The sequence below is a fragment of the Gavialis gangeticus genome, unplaced genomic scaffold (genome assembly GCF_001723915.1).
Source record: "Gavialis gangeticus isolate Ggan-Ray unplaced genomic scaffold, GavGan_comp1, whole genome shotgun sequence".
Classification (NCBI taxonomy): domain Eukaryota; kingdom Metazoa; phylum Chordata; order Crocodylia; family Gavialidae; genus Gavialis; species Gavialis gangeticus.
The window spans coordinates 116,986,977-117,007,416 of NW_017729024.1; the positions used below are offsets into that span (position 1 = coordinate 116,986,977).

At 37.2% G+C, this 20,440-nt stretch overlaps 1 protein-coding gene across 1 annotated transcript in view; it reads left to right on the plus strand.

The window, feature by feature from the left end:
- PTPRD (protein tyrosine phosphatase, receptor type D) overlaps window positions 1-20,440 on the plus strand; it is a 1,990,398-nt gene that overhangs the window by 1,763,409 nt on the left and 206,549 nt on the right. Inside the window, exons 16-21 of the mRNA XM_019517599.1 lie at window positions 6,168-6,301; window positions 7,793-7,937; window positions 11,047-11,352; window positions 12,247-12,440; window positions 16,103-16,129; window positions 18,742-18,859. Coding sequence (XP_019373144.1) covers window positions 6,168-6,301; window positions 7,793-7,937; window positions 11,047-11,352; window positions 12,247-12,440; window positions 16,103-16,129; window positions 18,742-18,859 — 924 coding nt within the window. The remainder of the gene's footprint in view (window positions 1-6,167; window positions 6,302-7,792; window positions 7,938-11,046; window positions 11,353-12,246; window positions 12,441-16,102; window positions 16,130-18,741; window positions 18,860-20,440) is intronic.

Consider the following 20,440-nt stretch of genomic DNA (forward strand, 5'->3'; position numbering starts at 1 on the left):
CCCCACACACACACACACACTTGATAGCAGAGCATTTATCAGCTTTGGTATCAGCATTTACCACCCCATCAGAAAACAAAGCCCCCTCTCATTAGTTCAAGCTCTTCTAAAACAACTTTTTCCAAGGAAGAAATGTAGGGACATTACCAGCTTCCTGTTGCTTAGCTCTAAAAAGGACTCAGTCCTGTCTGCCTTTGTCCCGTCTGCCACATCACAGACCATAGCCAGCATGTGGTATGCTAGCTAATGCTGAGAGATATCTGTGTAAGGCAGAGGGGAGGGAGGAATCCCTACTTAGCAGGGAGTGGTGAAGGGATGGAGGGAGAGCAGGGGGAAGCCAGGCAGTAGCATAACAGCAGGTGCATAAATGTACCCCAATGAAGTTCTGTACCCTGGAATTAAGCAGTCAGTTCCACCCTGAAATTCCTGGCAGTTAAATGACATATCTGGGAGCAATATCTTTGACACCCCTGCTATAAAGGACATTTGGGGTTTGGTTCCACACTTAGGCTAGGGACAGACATTCAAAAAGCCTGATCCTAAATTGATTGAATCTTTGCAGGTTAGTCTAACCTGGCTAAGCTAAATCTGTTTATAACCATACAGACATCCCCTCTGGACTGAAAAATTGCTGGCACATGCAGCCTGCAGTGTCTGCCAGAACTCCAGTCAGGGAGCAGAGGGGAGGGTCCAGCTCTGCTGTGTAGCAGAGAGCATTCTGGGATGCTGGGGGAATCTGTTTTAACTTAAACAGGGAAGGGGTCTGGGACCGGTTTGACCCAAATCTGTTGCATAAACTGGTTTGACCCAAATCGGTTAAATCTGATACTACATTCAACCAGGTTTATCTCAAACTGGTTTCAGCCATTTTCAGACTGGTTTATGTGCACTGAACATCTGTTCTGTTGCAGGTTTAAACCTGTTTCTGATCACTTAAACCGGTTTATGTGTAATGTCTGTTTCTAGCCAAAGTGGCCTTGCACTAGTTGCTTATGTTCTTAGTTATGAGCCTTAATTGGTGTTTTTGCTGTTGTTTTTTTGTGTCCAGAGGCATAACATGATGTCTGAGCACCTTGGGCAGCAGTGATGCATGGGTGGAGCAGTGTCACTGGTCATGCTGTCAGCAGCATATTAGCAGCCAGTTTGGCAGTGTAGTCACTTCTGTTTCTTCACCCCAACCAGGGTTGGAATCTTGCCCTGGTGCCCCCTCAACCACTCTTTGTTATGCTATTGCTTAGGCACTTTGAAATCTCTGTATAAAGACAATGTAAAATGTTGTTCTCCAAAAATACCTCAATGGCAAGGATTTCAGCTCTGTAGATTGACCATGTTCCTCTGTTGAAGGCTTAACTTGTTGTTTTCTTGTTAGATACATTTAAGAGATGGAAGCAAGGCAGCCTGCACAGATTTTCCGTATTTCCTTTTCTGAGTTGTATTTTATCAGGGAAGGAGATAAGAACTAGAAAACCATGCAGCTTGGCATGGTTCCTGTTCATCTATCCACTGCTCAGGAACACTTTTTCTAGATTAACGGAGTGCTGTGTATATGTTTCCGTGGCATTTCTAAAATATGGGCAAAAATTATACTTTTTCTTTTATTTGCTTATTTTGGCTTGCTTATCCAACATCTTGAGGCTTTCTCTCTCTCCTACAGGTGTTATTAACAAACTGTACCAGAATGTATGTAGTTTAGTAGTATTTTTGACTGTCCATTTCCTAGTTTGTTTGGAATTTTCTAAAAGTTCCCCTCCAGTCCCAGAGCTTCAGTCATTGCCCAGTGGAAATGGGAAATAGCTACATAGCACAGACTAGTTAAAGTGGTGACTTGTTTTGCCATCAATGCAATATTCTCATTAAGGTATCACCTCAAGCCACCAGTTTTCAAATGGCTAGGGTGCTAAAGCATACAGTTGACAGGCCAGAGGTCACAAGTTCGAGGCCATAGCAAAAACATTCACAGCACAGCCGTGTCAGATTTCAACAAATCTATGAATCCTGCTAAATATTTAATAAATCAGCCCTAAATCAGTGCAAAAGATCTTGAATGTGAAATTCTTGGAGATGGGCTTCTTACCTATCATCTAATTTATAATCACCACCTTTGGTGCCCTCTATTCATTGACATGGATTTTTTGGTATTCTGGGAAGTATATTGTTGTGTCCACAGGGCGTACAGTGTTTAAAACAAGCCAGAATCTTATCAGGGGATAAGTCACAACACCACATTTATTGGAACATAAAACATGCAACATGAAAAGAATAAAGAACAGTAAGGTTATCTGCTTCACTCATTCCCATGCATACTCATTCATTCATTCATCCATTCATTCAAAAGAGGTAAGCGCACACACAAAAGTTAGACCGTCCTACAAAGGTTAAGGTGTTACCAAGTTTTACAGTTGCTCAGGTCAGTCTGGTGGCTGGCCAGGCTGACCAGAGTGATGGAGTCAGGTCTTGTTGGACGTGCCCAAAATTCCTTCTTGCGGGTGGAAAAAGACCGAAAGTTTTGTCTTTGTGTTCATTCTTTATAGTGATATTTGTCCATACAAGGCTATGGATTCCGCTTGTCCTGTTGGCAGGCTGGGATTGGTAGGACATGATCTTCTGGATTTGTGATCTGCAGTTTTCGGGAGGGGTGGGGGCATTGCTTGCAGTCTTCATCCATCAGAATGAAGCATGATCCATTATTTAGTAATCCTTAATTGCTGACTTGACATCGCTGCAGCCTTTAACTGTTAAACCACGGAAGGCTCTTTTCACCTGCTGCAAGAGGACTGTCTTTCTTCACTTTGTCACATACATACATCATTCACTCTTTTGTTACTTCTTTCCACATATGCCAGACATGCCACAAACCTTGCATAAGCATTTTCCTTATACTGAATTTAAGTTCTAAAATCATGAGACCAATAAGCCAAATATATCTAAAATCATGAGACCGATATGTCCAATACATTTATGCTAAGCAATAGGAAATTTAAAATAGATGGTTAATTCCAGAACACTAATAATGACTGATCAAATTATTATAAAAAGTAAATCATAACAAGTTTAATTTCATCTTAATGGTTAAATATTTCATTATATAAAAAGAAAAATTACAATATATGTAATCAAAGCGATTATAGTCACCGCAATACTACAATATCAAGCTCAAGACCAAAAGGCTAGGGACAGAAGTTACATAAACCAGTATAAGTGATCAGAAACTGGTTCAAATCTGTAAAAAAAAAAACAAAAAAAACAAAAAAAAAAACAGAAGTTCAGTGCACATAAACCACTTTCAAAATGACTGAGACTGGTTTAAGATAAACCTGGATGGATGCAGTATCAGACATAGCTGATTTAGGTTAAATCAGGTTATTGAACTTTTGTCCCAGATCCCCTCCAGATTCAAGTTAACTCACAATCCCCCAGCATCCCAGGATGCTTTTCACCTTTCCCCGCAAACCCCTCCTCACAGAGTAGGCAAGCTAGCTTTGGCCCAAGTTGTCTGCTCCAGTGGAGCAGAGAGGCATGCTCTAGCTCCCTCCAGTTTCTGGACTGGGCCACTGCAGGCATGTGTCTGCATTTCCAGCATCAAGAGTGTATGCCTGTTAACTTGCTTATTGGTTTAATCTACCCAGCTTAAACTATCCTGCGAAGACTGAATATATTCAGCCTCAGGCTTTTTGACTGTCTGTACTTGGCCAAAGTAATTCATTTCCCTTCAGGTGCAAAAAAAGGAAAAAAAGAAAAGAAAAGGAAATAAACTTTAATTACCTTATGTAATTGTTTCAATCTCTATTATAAGCAACTGTTTGGCCTTTCATGAACTTCAGGATAGTTAGTCTGCATCCTTCCCTTGTGGTGCAGATTTATGTGGGACTTATTACTTATAAAATCTTCCTGAAACCAACACTAATCTCCTAAGATAGCTGTGTTGATCTTACAAAATTGATGAAACCTTTCAAACCACATCAGAACTCCAAATTGGAATTTATAATGTGAGATGTTTTAATTTTTTGTTGCAGCAACTACAGCTCATTCTCATGCTTCAGTGACTCTAATCTATTTTAGACAAAGCCCTAAAGAATCAGGTGATATCACAAGCACTTCATAAATTCCAATGAAACGTAGTTTTGGAATTGACTCATACTTGCTTAGCTGCATTGCCAATATTCTTCTCACTCCTTCATGCCTATCTAATAAAATGTACCTTTGCACGATTCTTACAATGGTGTATTGTATACTTCTATTCTCTCAAGCAATCAAAATCCCTATGAGTGTCAACCCATCATTTTGTTTAATACCAATACACTTGGGCCAATCCATGTCAAAGAGAAACATCCATGAATGATTTTTTTCCCTTCTTCATATTTCATTTGGCAGGCCTCCATTTCAACTCCAGAATTACTTTTATCCATATGCAGGTGGAAGCAAATCTGCAACTGTTACAAATGTCTATTTGGTTCCTATCCAGAAGAGTTGTAAGATATCCACGTAGAGTCCATTGCATTCCTTTGTATTGTATTACATTACTCATTAGAGTTCAAGTTTGATATAGTGGTATTGTGCAGCCTGTTTCAAAGTTAGGAATTAGACAATTTTCCCGTTCTTTTCCTTTTAGTTCTTATTTCTTAGCAAAAACTTTTCTCTTGTTATATATTTGAAGTATTTTTTTACTATTTGCAATAATTTCTCTTTTGTGTTTATTTCATTACTTTCCCAAATAACTTCTTCCTACCCATAAAGTGGTTATTTGTTACACAAGAAAAAGAAAAGATAATTTTCCTTTAATTTTCTTTTGGTGAAGATAAAGACCCATTGGATTGCTTTTCACCCTCACACATTTTTTTCTATCAAAGGAAATGGTGTAAACTGTACAAGTCTCTGCTGATTTTCACACCCTCTGGTTGGTGATCTAATCATTTAAAAGTTGGAAATCAAAACCTTCCTGTCATGCACAAAGCCTGTGAGATGGACAGAGTGATAATTGGTGACACCTACTTATCAGCAAAGAATAGGGATTATAAAGAAGTCAAGTTTATCTTTACTCCCTTCCTTGCCAGTTGCTCCACAAAAGAAAAGTTCTTTGATTTACGAGGAAGCTTTATCCTAAGAAGTAACTGTGCAAAAATTATCATCATTATATACTACTTATCAAACCTATTCACTGTGTATATTGAGAAGCAAATATATTTATTTTTCTGTCATAAAGAGATGTGTACCACTCTTTCCAAAAAAGACAGCACAACTGTGAAAGAATGACTAGGGCTCTATTATGATTCTTGTATTGTGAACATAGTTAATAGCTCAAACAAATGTTTTCAAGCTCAAGTGAAAAATTGCATCTAAATTCTATTAAAGACCAAATTCTTCCTTCATTTCTGCTATGTAATCCTGTTGTCTTCAGTGGCATTCCACAGGGTTAGCTGAAGATAAATTTTGGCCTGGATAAAGTCTGAGGCTAATGTGATGACATGAGTCATAAAATGACCTCCTTAACTATCAGATACAAAGTTGCATTTCTAATGCTAGCATTTAGAAAAATGATCTTGTTGCAAGAAAATTGAGATAAATTGATGATGTTAGCTAAAATCAAGAAACAAAGTACTTTCTAAAAAAGTGACTTGTCCAGACTATAGTCGTATTTTTTGCAGCATCTTGACTTTTAAGAATTGAAGTGATTTCTCAAAGGCAAGGTGGTGGTTAGTATTTTAATTGCTCGAAATCCTGCTTTGCAAAACCATCTGCAGTTGTTCAAACACTCTTTTTGTGTCGGGAGGGAGATTCCTTCCCACCTTACTTTATTCCATACCTGCTTTTTCCACATTTCCTGCAAGCAGCTGTCTGTAATAGTTTTCAGTTCTCATCCTGCTTTTTTCTGAATGGTATTGCTGAATGCTGTTAAACACATGTCACTTATCCACCATAGGATGGTTACATTTCAGACATTTCTGAAGAGCCTTAAAATAATGTGTTAGAACAGAGTCTGTATAAATTGTTAGTTGATAATATCATTACACTATAATTTACCTGTTTTTTTTTCAACTCTACTTGTTTCTTAGTACACCTACCTCAACTCACTGTTTAAGTTCTAAAACTGAAAGAGGGGTACGGTTTGAAAAGGTTTGAATACTATGTATTGAACCATAGAAAGAAACACTGTACTTCTTCCCCTTTAGTACCAGGCCAGCCATTGAACTTCAAAGCGGAACCTGAATCTGAAACAAGCATATTACTGTCCTGGACCCCTCCACGCTCTGACACAATTGCCAACTATGAACTGGTTTACAAAGATGGGGAGCATGCAGAAGAGGTAAATGAGAATATTATTTTTCATTTGTATTCCTTTAATCAAGTAAGACATGAAATGCTGCAGCGATTTAGAATTAAAAGCTTAACTGTTTTTCTAGTATGTGAAACTCCATATTAAATGGTTTGTTAAATAGAGCAACCAGCTTGCTGGCAGACTTTGAGTGTTGTAGCCAGCAGAAAACATCCTCTGTGGCTACTGGCCAAGGAAAGCCTTCATGGAGAGTCAGACATAGAGATTGCATCCTGTTCCAAATGGGCAATGCTTAGTTGAGGCTGTCCAAGCCTTCTCTTCTTCCAGGACATGGAGTAACAGATTCTGCCTTGCTTTGGGGAGAGATTTAGATTGAAATCCTGGCTTCACTGAAGTCAATGGGATTTTTCTATTGACTTTGAACACAAGATTTCACCCAAAGTAAATAGTTGTTTCTGTTAATCAACAAATAAAGCTCTTGCTAAACTTGGTCACTGATTCCTTCAGGAAGCTTAGGAAGATTCTTATTTTTTCAAATTTTAAGATACTTTATATTAAAAAATAGGTGTTGTTATTTTGCTCTTTGTAAATAATTGCCTTTTAAATGTTTCTCTGGCTGCACTAAATCAACCTTTCTAAAACAAGATGACTTCCTATTTTTGTGTTAAATGCGTACAATGCTGCCAGCTTTCCTTGGGAAAGGAAGAGAGTGAGGGGGTCTCAGGAGGCAGCAGGAGAGTGTCAGATATGTCAGTGCTCTTCTGCGTCACCAGCTTGTTACTGTTCTGGGAATACAGCAAAAGCTGATTACTGCTACTTCACTGAGTTTAGACGTAGAGAAATTCTTCAGATGTACTGTAGATATGTAAATGCTTTCTCAGAAGTTAAAAAAGAATCCTAAGAGGCAGGTTCCCAGATCTGGTTTTGAATTCTGTCTGGGAAATACACCCCTATCTAAATTTACAATATGTCCTATGCACAGACCCTTGATAATATTTATTCCTGTTGAAGTATTTGCCTCATAAGATTTTGAATTCATGTACATTTATAGGCTTACATTGAATCCAGTATCACCACACTTTATATATATGTGTGTGTGTGTGTGTGTGTGTGTGTGTGTGTATGCATGTATTTCACTAGAATAAGAAGTAAATATAGATAGATAAGTCTTGACTCATATGTCAACATCCGATTATACTTTCAAATTTTGAACACAGCTCTTTACCCCTTGTAAACTGTCAACCAATATTTCTGCCTAGCAGCTTGATACATTGAACTTCTTATTTTAAAAATTCATTCTTCGTTACTTATTTATCACAGGTAATGTATCCACTTTCCTTTTATTGTTGCTTTGCTTAAAACTATATTTTACTTGCACAATTTTTAAGGGAAGTTTTAAATGCAACAGTTCCACTGATGAGTTTCTCATCAGCCCATTAGGGGGTCTTCTCCAGCAGCATTTTGAATCCAAGGTCTTCCAAAGTTAATTGAGACAGACAGTTCTTTTATTACTTACCTTAGGAACGTGTTTCTATTGAGCCAACTACATCTTATCGCCTGCAAAGCCTGAGGCCAAACAGCTTGTATTACTTCCGTCTGGCTGCCCGCTCTCCACAAGGCTTGGGTGCTTCGACTGCAGAAATCTCAGCCAGAACAATGCAGTCAAGTAGGTGTCTCTCCTTGATTACTTTATTCTACTCCTTGTACTCAGTGAACAGACAGCCAGATAACCCAGATGACAATAAAGAGAAAAAATCTCAAAAACAAGGAGAATGTTTGTTGTACATATTTTTTCTAGGTACACTGAGGAGAATTCTTATTAGAAGAGGGGCTCTTGTATTTCTGTGCAACAAGCAGAGAAGGCTCAGAATATCTGAAGAGATAGCACTATGATGATATTAATAGATCCCCTTTATTCACAATAGGCATATAAATAATGCTTCATGTACAGCATACCTATGGCCCTGGATCCATAAAATTCCATTTGTCCAATCTGGGGATTTCCTGGTCCATAGGATAAATTCTGTAACTTTATATTCTTTTTATCTAGATAGTTTTACAGAACAGGTCCATTGAAAATTTCAGCACAGTGTGTCATCAGCAGGCATACTAATGATCCTTTCTAAGTATGAGTTCATATTTTTAACCAGTCTTTGTATGGTGAGCATCGCCATATTGAAAGTTATTTTGATATGCATGAGAATACTACATTTTGGCTGCTCATATAAATAATATAAGCTTGTAACATTTACCTGGCACAATCTGGCAGGGATTCATATAGCAATTTTAAAATATTTTATTTAAATGCTAACAAAAAGAGTCCACCTTGGATATTGAATAATTGCATCTTAAAGAGTTGCTGTTTTCACATAAAATTGCACTTTTCTTAAATCCTTGCATTACACAGCACACTTTTCAAACTATTTCACCAAGGATTTTATTTTGTACAGGTTGTTTGGTTACTTACTTTCAGTGAAGTGCATTAAAACATAATGCAAATTCTCCTCAGAAATTTTTATTTTGATGAAGCAACTCTGGCTGCTATGTTCATACGATGTTGCTTCTCTAGTGTTTTTTTGACATTATAGTAATAATGATTAATGTTCTTAGAAATCTGAGGTTGTAGAGTTAGAGTCAAAATTGCCATTGACTGTTCTCTAGCCATGTAAGAATGAAATAAATGGAATGCACCCAACATGATAACATTATTGCAGATATCCTAATATTTTGCATACTCAGACAATGAGGAAAAAGGTGAAAAATGTGCATATTAAAATAAACACGTCCAATTCTGCATGTTATGGACCCAGCTGGTTCCCATTGAAATCATAACAAACGTCCAATTGATTTAAATGGAAAATATAATCATACCTTACTTATTTGCTTTAAGATTTTAGTCCATATAGAACCGCTTTGCAAATAGGGGGAAATGCATTTATTTAAAAGAAAATTTACTAATGCTAGAATATATTTTTATATAATACTACATGCAAATGCTGTATTTTGTACTTATTGTAATTGTAATATAATTTAAAACAAATAACTCATATAGATGTAATACAAATATTCAAAGGAATATTTTAACCTTCAAATTTAGTTTCAAAACATGTGATCCTTCAGGGATTTATTTCAGTATGAGATCCTAAAGTAATATTTCCACTTCCTTTTTTAACACTTTGACAAATTCTTGGGATGTAGAGTGGATCAGCATGCACTGCATACTTGGGTCTGTTTTTGCTAATTGAGTTGGCTTAAAAATAAAAAAGCTACAGTAACACCTCCTGAACTTGCTGGTACCTTCCAATGCATTTTCCCACTGGAGGGGGAGAATACCACACACATAAAGTTCTATTGATTCACACAGAAGGTCTCTGGGGAACCAAAAGATATGTGGATAAATGCAATAGATTATACAGGGGCCTTAGGACTTTCAGTAGCTTCAGTTTTCTTTGATGCACCTCAGATAAATCCAAAAATAAAAGAGTGGAAATAAAGAGAAGATTTGGGGGATATCCAGCACTTTCTGCAGTGAAGTTCCACTAGGATTACATTTTCCACTCTTCCAGACTACTTTATTATGTACTCTTTATAAAACAAAACACATTTTAAAACATACAAGTCCCAAAGGCCAAATCAAACAAAATAGTTAAGCACGTGCCTAAATTTTAAGCTTGTGAGTAGTCCTGCCTAAGGAACTACTTAAATATGGTTATGTTCTGTGCTAGGTCAGAGCTCCAAAGAGGTAAATGTGCTAATATCCTCATTTGGTTTCAAATCATTCCTTTAACCAGCTTCCTAATTAAACCAATATTTGATGTCAAAGAAGGGAGCTGAAGTGAGAGATAATATAAGCCAGAATGCTGCAGCTTTCTGGTCTGGTTTGCTAGTGAATTCTTTCAGTAAGATTTAGACGCTGTTTTGTTGACACAATGCTTAGAGGTAGTTGTTTATAGAAATTATTAAAAAATTGCTGGTAGGATTTAATTCTTTGCTAGCAAAGGTGTCTCCAAGAGGAGTTTAAAAAATAAAACTGACTGCTGATATAGGGTAAGTACAAGTTACAGTCAGAATCAACAAGCCTTCACTTTTTCCTGGTAGGTAAATCTTTGACTAAGATTTTCATCATCTTTTGACTCTGCATGCTTAATGTATGTTGGCTACAATAAATGTTTGAATATGTGCTTTCTATTTAAACACTATTTGTAGTTTACTTGATCCAGGCAGACTCAGTTGTAAAAATTGTCTTGTTTCTGGGAGTGGGGAGGTTTCGAAAAGGATGGAGATTTTTAGAATAATTTCTAGCAGTTATTGCAAGTTTTATGGCATTCACTAAAAGGAAGAAAACTACTCAGTAAGACCAAATGTAGAATTCATGGAAAAAATTTTCAGTGAATACATAAAATATCTAATTTTGAAGCGTCTAACTTGCACTAATTGCAGATTGCAAGGATAGGTGAATAGACATTTAGAAGTATCACGTTTTGTTTTTATTTCAAGAAGAATTTTAATCACAGGTAGGTAATATTATTTTGAGGCTTCATTTTCATGTATTTCCCCCACATCCTTTTTCACCACTGAATTAGTTTATTCATTTTCAGTTCTTCACTTTAATAAGCCAAGGTTCATATGTTTATGTGGCATTTTACTTTTTAAGTTTCTATGTTTTTTTAATTAAGTTGCCCCTTTTATTTATTTTATTTTTCTTTTGTTCATTTTTTTTCCAATCGCGCCTATCCTTTCACTCAAATCCTCCTTTAACCCACTACTGAAATTAGAGCCATCAGCTCCTCCTCAAGACATTAGTTGCATGAGCCCCAGCTCCACTAGCATTTTGGTAAGTTGGAAACCTCCACCAGTCGAAAAGCAGAACGGGATAATCACGGAATACTCCATCAAGTACATTGGGATTGATGGGGAAGATGACAAACCTCATGAAATTTTGGGAATTTCTTCGGACACTACCCACTACCTTTTGGAACAGTTGGAAAAATGGACTGAATATCGGATCTCTGTGACTGCCTACACTGATGTCGGACCTGGCCCAGAGAGCCTAGCAGTGTTGATTCGGACAGATGAAGATGGTATGTTGCCTCCACTACATCAGTTTGCACCTCTCTGACTCTCTTTCGATCTGCTGTCTTTGTATAGGCTAATATTCTATTTTTACTGCTCCTCTTTTTTTTCCCCCCCAAAAAATCACAGTTGCTCTTTTAATGAAAGGCCTATTCTTGCTGCATCAGTTTTGTAATTTTTTTAAACACAAAGTACCTTTTTTGAATGAACTGAAATGGCTGCCCCTTTGAACTCACCCCAGGTTCCTCTTTCTCCACCTCCTTTTCATAAAAGTAATCACAACTTTGTTGGGGAGGGGGGAGATCTTTGCATTTTTCTTGATTTAAATGTTTTCTTTAACTCTTCCATCTATGAACTTTTATCTTTGATTTTTTTTAAACTGCTTTCTTGGTTTTTGATATCTTTTTTTATCTTGGAAAACTGATGCTCCACAGATTTTCTTTTTAAGCATCTACATTGTTGAATGTCTTCCATATTCGACCATAACAGAAGACGGCCTGATTATCAACCATCTTTTTGTTTCACTGGGAAAAAAAAAGACAAAGAGGGAACATTTTTTTTTTAAATCTTTTGGTTTTTATTATTATTTCAATTATAAAGATATCTCTTTGTACTTTAATGCTTTGAATCTCAAAGCATCTTCCTTGGCTTTTGTACATTTTTACATGTTTTTCTATTTCTCTAATACTCTTTTTTCTTCCATTTTTTGCATCAGTCATGTTTTTTGATCTTTTCACTGAAAGGTAGAGCAGATTGGTTGAGCATTTTCATTTGTTGAACAATTTGTATTCTTCAAAGAAAACTTAGTGAGTCTGCCCTTAAAAAACAAGCGTGAAAGAAAAGACTCTAACTGGGTGGGACAAGTGCCTGTAATTCTGTTTTATCCAATGATGTTGTTCCAGTTCCTAGTGGTCCTCCTCGCAAAGTCGAGGTAGAGGCTGTCAACTCTACAGCTGTTAAAGTGTCATGGCGCTCACCTGTACCCAATAAGCAGCATGGTCAGATCCGAGGATACCAGGTGCATTTTGTGAGGATGGAAAATGGAGAGCCTAAGGGCCAACCCATGCTGAAGGATGTCATGCTGGCTGATGCACAGGTAACTAAATTGCTTCCTATTTTGTTTACAGACCACAATGACATACATATTTATAACATAGCCATAATTCAGTCTCTCTTTTTTTCTCCTTTTTTGGTTCAGACACTGAAATACTTTGTTTCTGTTGTAATAGGGTCTTTTTACAGGTCTTGGGCCTAATTCAAGCAGCCTTACATGCATCTGTAAATGAGAAAAGCAGCAGTAAATCTTAGTGCAAATGTTTGTAAACTTCTGCAGAGCCATAGCATGAAAAAAATATGCCCAGGGCAGCCACCTTTCACCATTCTCACCCCCATTTTATCCTACCTTTTCAACTGTTTACCGCTGACAAGAGGGCAAACTTTCACCCCATATTTTTGCTACTGTAGCCAATATCGATAGGGAAGAAAAAATGCTGAAATTAGTGTTCTCCCCCTGCCCAGCAGTGAACTCAACTGCTGCTCTACAAAACTAGGATTCCTAGAATGTCTTCCTAGAGCCTTGCCTACACTGGCAATGTGTGTCATAGAGGCAGCAGCTAGGCAAGCCATAGCCCAGGGTGAGGTGCTCCTCCCCCTGCCCTTCTGGCACCCCTCCCCTTAGACAATGCAGGGACACATGACCCTCTTGCCCACTCCATATTATGCTACTGCTCTTCTGCAGACTCATTTAAATCAGCAAGCCAAAAGCCCAGTTTAAATCATTGATTTTTTTCAACTTTGCTATTGTATATACTTTTTTGTTTTTTAAAGAAAGGTGTCTTTTCATTGGTTGGTATAACAATTAAAACACGTTGATTATAACTTAATACAGTTTTTACAGTAGATTTTGTTTATATATTTCCTAGGTGTACAAGGTTTATTAAGATGGAACTTGAATTTAATTACACACCCAAAATCAGCATTTCAAATTTATTAAACAAAACTTGAATGTTTTGGATACAAAATCTTTTTTTAAATCAAAACATGGTGCACATTCACAACTAATTTATTAAACAATAGTTTTAATGTTTATAGTATTAGAAATGTGAACTGTGGTTGGTGAATTAAAACAATTATTTCAGGTCACCCTGGGGAAATTTTTTGTCATTTCAACATAAATTCCTTCTTGCCGAATTTTCTTTAATATGAGACATGGTTTTAACCTAGACTTTTGAAAAAAAATATTCCCTTTTTTTCACGTTTTAGAACACTTACGGGAAGCCCTCCCCCCCTTAATAAACCATGGTTTCTGGTATTGTAACCCTTTGGCCTTGTGCACTACCGCATTTTAGTTTAGCTCGAATAGCTGATAAGTTAAAAGGGATATTTACATCTCTGTACATATGAAAAGGGACCAAGAAAGGCCATTTAGCCAAGGTTGCCAGAATCATTCAGAAGTAGGGGGTCAGCAGTTACTGGGCACATTGTTATTTTCCATACGCTGGGGAATAAGCCTCTATTCTGGGTGGAAAAGCATAAATATTCATAATTGGATAGTGGAGCAAATCAGAGCTCAGATATAGAAAATTAAACAGGAGTTTGATACCATCCAGATGGGCTCAGTGGATAATCCTGATCAAGGAGTATACGTGATAGTATTGGCTGGAGTTAGAGGCCAGGTTCTAACATCTGTAAATTTCTTGATCCTTTGCATCCAGTAGTATAGACCATGCATCCCTTGCAGGGTCAAGCCTGAAATGAAAATACTGTCATATTTTTTAAAGCTTGACTTCAAAAGTTAGATGCTCCTCCCCTCTTCCACCCCCCACTCCTATATAAAAGAGTTAACTACAGAGTTTTTAGCAGAGGCTCATTAGCTCAATACATTATTTTATTTAAATTTAATAGATTATGTCAAATGTATACTGTATCCTATCCTGTAGTAAATTCAAATTTCAATTTAAGAGCCTTTATTTTTATAAAGGAAACCTAATTTATAATTTAAAAAAATTAAAAATTCTGATTTAAATTTTAAAAATCAGTTTATTTTATTTTTAATCAGTTTTTATCCACCCTGATTTTTACCCACAGACTACATACTGTGCATGTCCTCTGCAGCTCTGAAAGTGTATAAAGCACCCCAAGCAGGTCCCAGCCACCGCATTACAGGATGTATACTGCCTCATCCAGCCTTCTGATATTACACAAGAATTTTTTCTGACAGAAATATGAGTAACTTGTACTCCATCTAAGTGAAGGAACCATATATGTCTTGGGGCAGTACAAATTAGAGGCCTGGTGTGGCCCATTCAACATTACTTACATATCATTAGTTTGCATATATCTCCCCACACACACACACAAGACCTGAATTTCAACGTAATAGCAAATTGACATACTTAAGTTCATCTGTACTTTATTTGAATCGATAGGTATCCAGCAATGTGAGAAATCTAGTTTAAATAAGTTAAACTGATTCAATCTGTTTTTGCAAATTATGATTTATGACTGAGAAATCTCTGTTCCAGGATATGATCCTGATCATATCAAGAGTTAAAGAGCTTCTATAAAAGCAGGCTTTTCGTAATAGGGCTATAACTGGGCTTTGTGAAGTTGAAGATTACATGAGTTTGTGATGTTGATGTAGTTAACCTAAATGGAAGCTATTATTCTTTGCATACCCCTCACAGCCAATCTTCACTTTGAATATGAATTATGAGAATTCATCAGATATAATCACCTCTGATGAAAGTCAATAGTAAAACTGTTATCAGTTCTTTCTTTTATGTGAGTAAATGATTGCAGCCATCTTAGACCTAGCAGATAACTTACAACTCTATACACAATTTTGGGTACAAATCTCAAGTACTCTCAATCTTGCTGACAAGTCTATTTACAGAGTATTGTTCCAGCTCACCAGAGGTCCTTTGTATTGTTTTACGTCCTTATTTATTTACTTATTTTTTTCTTGCAAAATATTATAGTCTCACAGTATAACCAGAATGAACTATTATTTGTTGAGGTTTATTGTAAATTTGTGGATATAAGAAAGAAAACAATATACAGTCATGCTTTAGTTCTCCCTTTCTCTTGCTCAGTTTTTTACATTCAAACTCTGTGGGGCTATAACTGAGACTCCATTTTAAATTGAAAAAAATGGGAAGAAAGAGTAAATATACAATGCTAACACTCAAATGCCTTAAGCATGAAAATCATCCCTGCTCATTTGTGGGTATCTTTCTAAGTTTAGCTCTTACTTGCCAGGTCTTCCTTCCAAAACCTTTTAATCACCTCATATTTGCTTTCCAGGATAAAATGTTATACATTCTGCATTAGATATGATGGTAACTGGTTTTCATTATTTTTGTGATGTTTCAAGTTTATGTACACATTGCTGATATTTAGCTAAATTGGTGCACTGAATTAATTTGGACAAGCTAAGATTGAAATAAATTGAATGTAGCCTAGTAGCATATGATTAAATAATGTAGCCTTTCAGATAACATTCAGTACTTGAAAATATGTACTTATTTCACCCTTCAATGAAAGGCAAGTTACATTTTTTTGTTGTCATCTCCTGGGAAAGAACATGGAATTGAAAATGCCCAGCTTGATTTCATTAACCAATTTCCACGTTCAATCTGCTTTTGCCACAATTTTTTAAATTTATTTCACTAAGAAGAATGAAATTGCCTCAACTAGGCTATAAATCTTTCCTTATTTCTTTTGTTTTTCTTTCCAACATTCTTTACTCTCAATCAGTGGGAATATGATGATACTACTGAACATGTGAGTAATTGTTGATTAGCCAGACAAAAAATGTGTGTTAGTTCTTTTCTTTTTTTATTTTAACATCTTTTCTATTTTTGTAAATGTTTTTTGTCATTTGCACAGATGCATGTACTAACACATTATTGAAGTTTTACTTACATATGGCACTTTTTTGGCTTTGTTTTGTTTTGTGGGTTTGGCATGGTGCTGAAATGTACAGAATTGTTTTACATTTGTATTTTAGTGGCTGTAACTAACTTTGCTTTGCAATGCAACCAAAGAAGCTGTGCTTTAAAAGGTGTTACTGAAAGAAAAAAATATTTGGGATTTGCCTAATAATTAGTCACCGTTCAGGGATTATTGTATTTGTTGTGTGACAAACCATTTTTTGTGTAGTAGATGCACATGCTTTTTGTGTGAATGTGTGTGTGTTTTTGTGGGGGCAAGAAGGAGGGAGAGTTAGGATGATGAATCAGTTTTTTATGCATTTACTGATTATGGAAACCCAATATCCTACAACATTTATGGCATAAGTAATTTTCATTAATGACATCCAAATTGTCTTTTAAAAAGGCAATCTTATATGCATTTATTTGTTTTTCCATACAGCAAAATGCAACTTACTTCAAATGAGGCATTTATGTGTTTTATTTTTTAAAAAAATGTTACCTGTTTTCTTTTTATAGCTTCATGTTCTTGCCATTATTTATTTCCTTCTCAAAGACTGAAAGTGAACCGTCTATCCAACCACTTTGTCCTTTGGTTTTGATTCAGTTTCTTCACATATTTTCTTTTTTTCTTGTTTTTTCTTGACAGCATTTTGCCCACCCTGTCTGATTATTTCCTCATAATTTCTGTCCTGCTATTAAGTGACTGAAAATACAAAACCAGATTCTCATCTCAGATAAACAGTGCTCATACGGATGTAGCTTGAATAATCTGTTTGCAGCAGATATGCTGGACCATACTTTTATGGGCATTGCATTTGAAGACTACGTGGTTCCACATTTGCTATTTATTCTTGACACCTAAATGTATCATTCCTCTGGTAGCATCAAAATTAGTGTAAATGTATTCAGTTAGACAGAAATGAAAAGAAATACAGTCCAATGGTTATAGCCATAGCCTGGAAAATATGCAACATTAGACCAGTCAGTTTACCTCTGTTCTTTCCATCTGTGAAACAGAAATAAGATAATGATGTTTATGGCTACTGACAGATGTGAAAAAATAAACAAACTGCCCTTTACTGGAAGAGACAGCATATTAGTTTGACCCAGCTCCGCAGCATTTGTATAGGTCGGGCTCTTCAGCAGAGCTTTTTTGGTGCTTTTATCTAAAGCTGTTTCAGTCAGCTATTAGGTAAAAGTGCAAAAAAATGCCCTGCTGAAGGTCAGGGCCAGATTAACCCTTTGGTGGGCCCTAGACAAACAAACTCATGGTCCTCAGGCCGGTTGAAACCCCCCTCCCTACCCTGGCACTGCCACCAATGCAGAGCGGGCCCCAGAGCTGCTGCTAGCAAGCAGCCACCATGGCAGTGTGGCCAGCAGAGGGGAGAGGAAGGGCAAGGGAAGGGAGGCAGATGGGGCCATTTGTGCCACTGGAAGGGAATGACCAGGGCCTCCTCCAGCTCAGGGCCCAGGGGAGGAGAAGGGAAGGAAAGGAGGGCAGACAGGGCCATTTGCACTGCCACCACAGAGGAAAGGACCAGGGCCCCCGACAGCTTAGGGCCCTAGGCATGTGCCTAGTTTGCCTATGCATTAATCCAGCCCCTGCTGAAGTGCTTGATCTTTACAGATACTGGGCGAGCCGGGTCGAACTAACGTGATGCCTCTTCTGGGCATAATCTGGGCTTGGCGCAGGGGCATGCCAAGTTTAAAGTAAAGCACTGTTTTCCGGGGGGGGGGGGGTTGTTGGGGGGTTTTTAAGTCTGTAAGCAGCCTATATGCTTGATTTGGTTTATCAGTAATTAATTCTCTCTGTCTGGCTTTAAATCTGTTATTTTACATGGCCTTCTTTTTACCATTTTGTGTGTGTGTGTGTGTGTGTGACAGACAGACAGACAGACAAAAGGTTTTTAAATAATTAATAATTTTTCAGGTGTGTTAATCCCCAGATGAACAGTGCTATCAGAAGTACAGGTTGTAATGAAGCTATTATGAAAGTAAATAGTGCTTTGTGTTTAGCTGGATAGTCATTAGTGTATTTTAAAACAACTTTAGAAGTGGAGTTCTCTGATTTATTATGTATGTCAGTTATCTCCAGACGAGGTCAAACTGTTTTCTTTACATATACTTGCATTTCATAGAAACAATAACACTCTAGCCAATGTGTTTCAGGATGATTATGGCATTGTTTACATCTTTCAGCCTTTGGCCTTATGCCCTATAAAACCACCTGAGATACGCTACTGAGAAACACCCTATTTTTTATTGCGTAAATAAGTGAAACAAAATGTATTATAAAGCGTCTTCCACAAAGCAGTCTGATACTCTCAAATACTTGCCATCACTGTAGGTAGCACAAAAGCATATGCACTGTATCCAGTACATAGTGATTGACTAGAACAGTTTGACCATTCTTGGAATGAATGAATTTTGAATCTGTGCTGTTGTTTTATTTCATCTTAGGAAATGTTCATTTCTGGACTTCAGCCTGAAACAACATACTCCCTTACTGTGACAGCCTACACAACAAAAGGAGATGGAGCACGCAGCAAGCCTAAACTGGTATCTACTACTGGGGCAGGTAATACTTACATTACCATTCATTTTTAATTGATTGTCTCTCAAACAGCTGTGCTAGCTTTCTGGGCTTGCTGTCCAGGAACCTTCTCTAATGCAAATGAAGGCTTTTGCAGGACTCAGGGAGATCTTGATATTTTATTTAAGTTTTGACCAACTAAAAATGCAACATGTCCTGCTCCTTGTCTCTTTCTAAGTACAAGAAGGAACAGCAACATTTTTTTTTAACTGCGTGTTTCCTACTAGTTCATCCCTGTCTTCTCCTTAACTACATAACATGACTTCAGCAACTGAGGAAGAAATATTGATGGCCGGGACACTGCTAAAAAAGTACAGCGGCCTTCTGGAAGCAGAACCTGAAAAGGTGCCTTCAAACTACTTGCAGTCTCCTCTAAAACCTCAAACTGGTGTTTATTTCTAGAGGTTGAAATTTTTTAGAAATTTCCACCACTAGATGTCATTCCAGAAGAGGAAGAAGTACAGGCGCTCAGCCTGCAGTTGCCTCCTCTCCCCTGCTCTCTTCCCCTTCCCTAATTGGAGGAATCAGTCTGGGGACAGTGTGGGAGCACCAGCTGCTACAATTCTGCATGGTATCCCAGGACTGGAATAGCAGGGGAAAGCACCCCCACCCTCCCACCTGCTTCCCAGACCAGGGACCATCATTATTCATGACAGATATAAGCTCAACATAGGTTAAAACATTTTATTCAACTTCTCCTTGTGTTTTGGACTCTGGTGGTTCAGACAAAACGCAACCCATCTTTTGACAACCTTTGACTCTTGTGAAGTTTATTTTTAAATCCACTCTCTATCACCTGTGCGAACACAGTAAGAACTGCAAGATCATTTAATTTGTGAAATTATTTGCAGTGGTTAACCATAATTATAGGATATACAATGAAACAGTAAAATCTACCAGCTTCAATTGATCATGCCTTCATTGACCATAACAAGTCACTATTAAGGCTTCTTCCAAAATTCCCATCCCTTTAAAAAGATCTCCTAAGACTGAGAAAAATTGATGTACTTTCCAAAGTGAAGGCTGTAAAGAATTACTCTAAGGGAAAAAACAAAACAAAAAAGGGAAAGGACCCTGTATTTGTTTGACATCATTAGCATACTTTTAAAAAAAAAAAAGTACAAGTTGAACTTTCACTCCAATGTTCTTGATTATATGGCCACAGTCCTCTGTTACAGCTCTGTAACATTTTTCTGCCCCATACAGTTTTCCCTCTGTGCTCTACCTATTCAGCTAGTATGGTAGAGCTTGGCATGGTTGCTTATCTCTAAGCAAGAAGGATTCTTGGATAGGCACTCGGAAAAGGGAACGATGAACACAGTCCAGAATGCCTAGACAGCGTTCAGCTCCCTGCCTTTTCACAAGAATAGACCAGACATATGGAGGGATGATGCACTCATACTTTTCCAAAATTGTATGCTAAATCAAAACTGTTAGTTCTAATTTAAGGCCTGCCAGACTCTGATACCCTTCATTTAATTAGGAGGCTTCTACAAAGGAATTATTTTAACAATGCAGTAGAACATATCTAGAGACTGCTTTGTTGTTCTTATTTATACTGAGTGT